This window comes from Chelonia mydas, chromosome 5 (assembly GCF_015237465.2).
Source record: "Chelonia mydas isolate rCheMyd1 chromosome 5, rCheMyd1.pri.v2, whole genome shotgun sequence".
Taxonomy (NCBI): domain Eukaryota; kingdom Metazoa; phylum Chordata; order Testudines; family Cheloniidae; genus Chelonia; species Chelonia mydas.
Genome location: NC_051245.2, coordinates 90,906 through 98,491, shown reverse-complemented (window position 1 = coordinate 98,491; position 7,586 = coordinate 90,906). Strand labels below are relative to the sequence as shown.

Sequence of the window (7,586 nt, the reverse complement as noted above, 5' to 3'; positions counted from 1 at the left end):
CTAGGTAACGCATTCCAGTGTTTCACCACCCTCCTAGTGAAAAAGTTTTTCCTAATATCCAAACTAAACCTCCCCCACTGCAACTTGAGACCATTACTCCTTGTCCTGTCCTCTTCTACCATTGAGAATAGTCTAGAATCATCTTCTTTGGAACCACCTCTCAGGTAGTTGAAAGCAGCTATCAAATCCCCCCTCATTCTTCTCTTCTGCAGACTAAATTTAACATCCTGGGGGGTGGGGAGAAGGAAGGAGAGAGAGAATACCAAAGAAACCCACCATGGTAGCATTTAGCTTCAGAAAGGAGAACTACATAAAAATAAGGAAGCTAGTTAAATGGAAATTAAAAGGAAGAGTCTCAAAAGTGAAATGCCTGCAAGCTGCATAGAAACTTTTTAAAAACACTTTCATAGAGGCTCAATTAAATGTACACCCCAATTTAAAAAACACAGGAAGAGGACCAAAAAAGTGTTACCACTTCATTGTTAAACAATAAAGATAAGAATATGCTAGAGGCAAAAGGGCTTCCCGTTAGAAATTGGAAGTCAAATCCTACTGAGGACAACAGAAAGGAGCATACACTCTGGCAAGTCAAGTAAAAGTATAATTAGGCAGGCCAAAAAAATTTTTTTGAAGAGCAACTAGCAAAAGACTCAAAAAGAAACAGCGAATTTTTTTTAAGTATACCCAGAAGCAGAAACCTGCCAAACAATCAGTGGGGCCACTGGACAACTAAGGTACAAAAAAAAAAAAAAAAAAAAAAAAAAAAAAGCGCTCAAGGAAGATAAGGCCATTGCAGAGATGCTAAATGAATTCTTTGCATCAGTCTTTACTGCAAAGAGACTGAAGGAGAATCCCACATCTGAACCATTCTTTTCAGGGGACAAATCTGAGGAACTGTTCCAGATTGAGGTGTCAGTAGAGGAGGTTTTGGAACAAATTGATAAATTAAACAGTAATAAGTCACCAGAACCAGATGGTATTCACCCAAGAGTTCTGAAGGAACTCAAATATGAAATTGCAGTGTAGTAAGTGACCTACCGCTTAACTACAGGTTTCAGAGTAACAGCCGTGTTAGTCTGTATTCGCAAAAAGAAAAGGAGGACTTGTGGCGCCTTAGAGACTAACCAATTTATTTGAGCATAAGCTTTCGTGAGCTACGGATCACTTCATCGGATGCATCCATGCTGTAGCTCACGAAAGCTTATGCTCAAATAAATTGGTTAGTCTCTAAGGGACCACAACTACTCCTTTTCTATCGCTTAACTCAGTTTCTGTATAGGATGACTGGAGGATAGCTAATGTGACACTAATTTTTTTTAAAAGGCTCCAGAAGTGATCATGGCAATTACGGGCAAGTAAACCAATTTCAGTACCAGGCAAATTGGTTGAAACTATAGTAAAGAACAAAATTATCAGACACATAGATGAACACCATTTGTTGGGGAAGAGCCAACACAGCTTTTGAAAAGGGAAATTATACCTCACCAATCATTTAGAATTGTTTGAGGAGGTCAAACAAACATGTGGATGAGGGTGCGCCAGTGGATACGTGTACTTGGACTTTCAGGGCTGGTCTACACTAACGCTGTAAGTTGATCTAAGTTACGCTATTTCAGTTACGTAATTTACTTAGCTGGGGAAGACAATTTACGTGTCTTCCCCAGACTTGCTAAATCAACACCAGGGATGCAAACCCATACTCTGGGTGTCCCTAGCCTCTGACTGCCAGAAGCTGGGACTGGACAACAAGGGATGAATCATTTGATGATTGCCCTGTTCTGTTCATTCCCTCTGAAGCACTTGGCACAGGCCACAGTCAGAGTGAGAAGACTGGATACTGGGCGAGGACCATTGGCCTGACCCAGTATGGCTGGTTTTATGTACTGGGTTCCCCATCATCTAGCTGCTGATCTTAGTCAAGACACAGGGAGCTGGTGCTGGCTGTGTCGGACACACAGAAGATGGAGAGCTGGGTGCAGTCCATGTGCTGCTGACACTGTAGCTTTGATTGTCTCCTCAGCTCTCCCTAAAACATTATACCAATCTTGAATATCATGGTAGATATCATGAGTATGATGCCCCAAAGCTGAGTGCTTTGTGGGGGACAGTTGTCCAGGACAACCCCCTAGGCTAGATCTAAGCCATTTCAGGACTTCCCTTTCCTTTCATCCCTGGATGGGCTCCCCTTGACTAAAGGCAAGAGGAGGGCATCCATGGGAGGCAACAAGTGCTGGCTCTGTGCCAGGCCCTGGCCTCAATCCTGACTGACAGACTCAGGACACCTGCAGGTGGTATTGGAGACTAGATTTTGCTATTTTCTCTCTGAGCTGGCTTACCAAAGGGAGGTCGGACACTGGGCTGGGAAGTCTCTTGAGCTGAATGACTGTTTCTTGATGCAGGTCAGACTGCTAGGTGTTGGGGTGTGTGGGGCGCACTAGGTTCCTTTCACTAGAAGATGACAGCTGACAGTCTCTACCAGTCGGTGTTCCAGGTGCTCTCTAGTCTCTCAACTGCAGGGGAGGGCAGAGGCAGAGTCTCAGGGGTGGCCCTGATGCCATCAGTGCCTCCATGACAATATAGGAGTGGGCTGGGAGCATGAATTTCTTAGCTGCTCTTAGCTGGCTGTTTTTGGAGGTCTGCGAAGCCATCCCTGGGGCAGGTAAACTCTATGGAATAAGAATTCTCCACAGTGTGAAGTGATGGGCTGTGGGGCTGTTTGAGTTAAAGCAAGTTCAAGTTCAGAAGGCTTCTGTGTGGTGTGACTTTGTTGTCCATATGGCAGAAGAGAGGCAGTCTCTTTCTGTCCCTTCATGGCACCAGCATGGGTTTGTAGGATCCCTTTGTTTTGTCTCAGCCCGCTTCTATCATGCTACTTCCCGCCCTGATGCTCAAGTTTCCTTCCTTCCTACTTTTCCTGTTGCAGGTTCTTAGAGAGCCACAGTGATCCATGTGGGTGGTGGGGAGATGGTTTTGGTGCTGGGGTATCTATGGCCACAGTAGTGCCTCACTGATCTCTCCTACCCCTTGGTGTCTCAGGTAGGTGGAGCTTTCTGTCAGTATAGTAGTTTGGTGAGATCCAAATTTTCAAGGAGCGCTATACAAATAGTTTATTTTTTCTTCACAATGGGGAAAACTCTTGTTTCTGCCTGGATGTGGAAATGGTCTGACAAGGCTGGAGGAGGCTCATGTTTTATAACCACTTCCAGCCTTAGGATGCAGGCCAATAGAATAATACTCCTGTGCTCTTTCCCATCTGGTTTTAAATGCAGTGAAAGGGCTTTTTAGTGTCTGCATTGTGAGTATGACAGATGTGGGGATGACCAATGCAGCAGACATCTTGCTTTGGCTCTAATGTTTGAACAGGGCCATTCTCTTCCTGTGATGGGCTTTTTCTGCTGTCCTAAGGATGCTACAGACAGCCTCCGAGCAATGGCTGCTATGATTCTACAAAGACATATGATGTGACCACATGTTTCTAGACTCCATTTTGGGATGTCAGTGTTTTTCCACTGACCAGTCTGGGAACTAAGGTTTGAAACAAAACGTTCCCGCCATATGCAAAAGCTATGTAAGGCAGGGAGTGACATCACCAGGGATTCTTTGCTCCCCACACAAAGAGACTCCGGAGGAACAAAGACTGAACTGGGGGAAGTGCTGAACCCAGGCTAAAGGAATTTTTAGCCTGTGAATGGAACACCTGGGGATTCCAAGCTGCAAGCAAGTGCAGCTTGCCCCTTAAGAATCTGCAGCCTGCTCATATTATCACTTGGGGTGAGAATCTGTTATTCATATCCAATCTATTTAGCATACATGCAGTCCTCGGACTTACGACACAATTGGTTCCTGAAAGTCGCGTCTTAAGTCGAAAACATTGTAACTCGAATTTCCCATAGAAACAATATCAGATCGAGTACTGTAAAGTCAAAACCGATGTCATAAAGTCAAAACACAATGATAATTTATAAACGTTGTAAGTGCCATTCGTTGTAACTTGAACATTGTAAAGTCGAGGACTGCCAGTATTAAGTTTAGTTTGCATTTTTTGTTTATTTGCTAGGTAATCTGCTTTGATCTGTTTGCTATCATTTATAATCTCTCTTTTAGTTAATAAACTTATTTTTGCTTTATCTAAACCAGTGTGTGGGAAACATAACTCGGGGTAGAAGGCTATTGCATATTCCTCTCCACATTGATGGATGGGGTGAATTTTATGAGCTTACACTGTACAGTTCCCTGTGCAGTGCAAGATGGTGTAATTTTGGGTTTATACTCCAGAAGGGGTGCATGCCTGAGAAGCTGGTTGTTACCCTAGCTGTCGCCTTCCTATGCAGGGGCTGGTCAAAGCACCTGCATGAAACTGCAGGTGGGTGTGTCCCTACCTGTATGTATGTTGGTGAAAGTGCAAGCTGAAGCCTGGATGGCTTTGCAGCTTGTCACAGCAGTACAGTGTAAGAGGGAGCCCAGGCTGGTGGGTCAGGGAGGCTCAGTGGTATCCCAGCTCCAGGTGGCACCTCAGGGGGAACCCATCACAGGCCCCTCTCAGGATTAGGGCCCATTACAAGGGGGGCTGCACAAACACATAGGGAGACATAATCCCTGCTCCAGAGAGTTTACATACACTGTTGGGACAATACCAGGCTCTAAGGTCACAGATAAGACAGATGTGCCTAGAAGGGCTCTTCCAGACAATTTTTCTGATTTACCTCCCCTGCTCCTTACCCTCAGCCTGCTGCTGGGTGTGGAAACGCTGAATCTGCTCTCCCCGCGTTACGGACACTTTACAAATGAGGCATTTCAATAGTTCCTCTTCCTGGACTCCAAATTGACCCTGGGAGAGAAGGGACCAAAGAGAATAGTCAGTTTCAATCCCTGGTTCCATAGTGCAGTGGCTATGTCTCACCACCTTTGTGCGCCACCCAGTACAATGGGGTCATATCCTGACTGGGGCCTCTGGACGTTATCGTAATGTAAATAATAAGACATTGTGGGAATCAAGCCACAAACTCTGCAGCCACCACTCTCCTTAAGACCAGCTTGCTCACTCGCTCTCACGCACAAACAGCCCTCTTGGTCCGCTGCCTTCCCAACCCCCCACATACACCTTCCCAGCACTTACCTCCAATTATTTACATAACACATTATTAATTGCCTGTGCTGAAATCTGCGTCAGAGCTCTGCCCATCCTTGAAGGGGAGGAAGAGACATTTAAAACATGATCCTATGGCTCCTGGTTACCATAGAACCAGAGTGCTCTCCAAAAGTAGAAAGCTATAGCACAGAAATTTCTATTCCTGCGCTGCTGGCAAGAGCAGACTGAGCCTGGGTGCAGAGGTGTGGCTTTTACTTAGCTCCTAATACAATGAGGTTAGTGCTCATTCTGATTTCACCAGGCAGTGAATTCCAGAATCAGAACCCAGCTCCTGTGACGGTTCCATCTCCTGCAATCACAAGCCTCCCCTGCAGAGGGGCAGCTTCATGGTTGCAGTGGCATGCAGTCACTGTGGAAAGTTGAGGAGAGAGGGAATCTCTCTGTAGCCAATGATTTGATTTTGTTATTTATTTTGTCGTTATAATTAATTAACATGACATGTTATATATAATTATTGTATCCTAACCAAACTTAAGTGATAGGATTATAAAAGTATAAGATTGATTAGTAGTTAGAAGGGATAAATATGTATTAGGTATCTAAGTAAGGCTGAAATGCAAAGTCTATAGGCTGAGGCCTGTAAGATTTTAGCTTAGATATTTTAGGCCTTAGAAATAAAAAATACTGACATCAGTAAGTAATCAAAAAATAACCCAATGCCATAAGATTATAGGAAAAGATGTACCAAGAGATGAAATTGAAAAAAATTGGCCAAAAGATTCATTTTAGATAGCAAAAATGCTCTAGAAGCACATTTTTGTTTAACATGTGCCTTAACCACAGGATACAGGTTGTGCATCAATGCTAATGAGAATAAAAGGAACTATACACAACCTATAGAAACACCAAACACCAAACCAAACCAAACGGAAAAGACGGTTGACACTTTCATGCACATGCACACAATGTAGGTATAGGCAAAATCATATTATAGAAAGAAGGTGCCCAGATTGGAAAAATTGAGCTTCCTATAGAAAAACTCCTTCAGGAACCATCCCTCTACTGATGATCACTCCATAAAAGACCCATCAGACCCTAACACTATCTAGGAGGATGGGAGTATGACTGCAGCTACAATTTATACATGCTGTGATATTCATAACTGTGCTAGTAACTTGAATAACATTGATAAAAGATATTAGACCTTACTCTGTAATTGCATGTGCTACTTTCCTTGATTTTCATGTGTTCTTATGAATGCTAGATATGAAACAAGTGGCAGAGGTAACTGTTGAACTCGAGAATGTAGCTACCAAAGCTGAATACATCTAATGTCACTAAAATTACTTTAACTAAAAAGGAAAGGCTACATGTCAGGGAGCTGGGGCCCATCTCGTGGTGGGGCTTTGAAATCAAGATAGAGACCTAGAATTGGATTTACTCAATGGGAAGCGACTGTTGAGAGTAGGGCATTGAGGTGGCAGAGGAGGGGGTGGCACACAGCAGCCTGTTAAGCAGATGAGCTGGAGCTTTTTCAAGCCAGGGAACATTATTCTTAGCGAGAACTTCAATAGTCAAGCTCAGATTACAGGAAACTGCACCCCACCAAGGCCAGATCTGATGCAGTGTGCAGGAGGGCCTGTGGGAGGAGTGGTGCTGTCAGATCAACAGGTGAGAAAAAGTCTAGTACCTGTGTTTTGACAAAATGGGGAGGAGAGTGATGTGGGTGTCAGGCCAGGGAGAAAAAGGTTGTAGTAATTGAAACAGGAGAGATCAGGGTCTGACCAAGTGTTTTAGCTTTGAGGAGAGAGAAGACGGATCAGGTTTTCGATACAATATGGAGAAAGCAGGATTTGGATGCTGCCAGGATGTGAGGGGCTGAGATAGAAAAGAATTGGTCTGTAGCCCCAGCCCATCTTCTCCTCCAATTCTGAACCTGGCTTTGAACTGAGTAACCTGCTGGTGGTTAAAACCCACATAAGGTGCATGGTGGGAGAGAAGAGGGCTTGAAGATACCAGTCACTAGGGCAATCTGGTGCATTCCTGGGACAACTCCTAATTCTTTTGTAGCGTCTTTAGAATCAGTGATAGGAGTCCCCTCTGCTGCGTCAGTCAGGTGTAGCATAAGCAGCACCCAAAGAATGGAAGGACCCCCGCAGTGGACCTCATCTACCCTTCATACATGGATTTAAAGACCATTCCTAACATAAATATTCCCCAAACCCCACACGGGTCCCCAGTGGGAGCACAATCTTGTCTCACTCCTCTGAGCCTCTCACTCGACTCACCGCTGAAGCCTTCAGCCACCCCCTGGAGGCTTCACTCACTCTCACGGCCCCATTGTTCTCCTGGGACTGGAAGGTCACATTGCCCAGAGACAGGACTCCGGCCAGGATTGCCTGCATGTCCACCTGCTCCTAAAATATACAACAGAGATGGCTTGGGCTTGGTACCCACTGATGTATGTGGGCATGTACATACACATGATGAACAACAA

At 44.6% G+C, this 7,586-nt stretch overlaps 1 protein-coding gene across 2 annotated transcripts in view; it reads right to left on the bottom strand.

Annotated features, from left to right (window-relative positions):
- Window positions 1–7,586, bottom strand: part of LOC102946597 (myosin-IIIb) — a 144,354-nt gene that overhangs the window by 124,862 nt on the left and 11,906 nt on the right. For both annotated transcript variants that reach the window (XM_037902509.2, XM_037902510.2), the window contains exons 8-9: window positions 7,378–7,506; window positions 4,720–4,828 (exon numbers count right to left, since the gene is read on the bottom strand). In XM_037902509.2, the coding sequence (XP_037758437.1) occupies window positions 4,720–4,828; window positions 7,378–7,506 (238 nt within the window). The remainder of the gene's footprint in view (window positions 1–4,719; window positions 4,829–7,377; window positions 7,507–7,586) is intronic.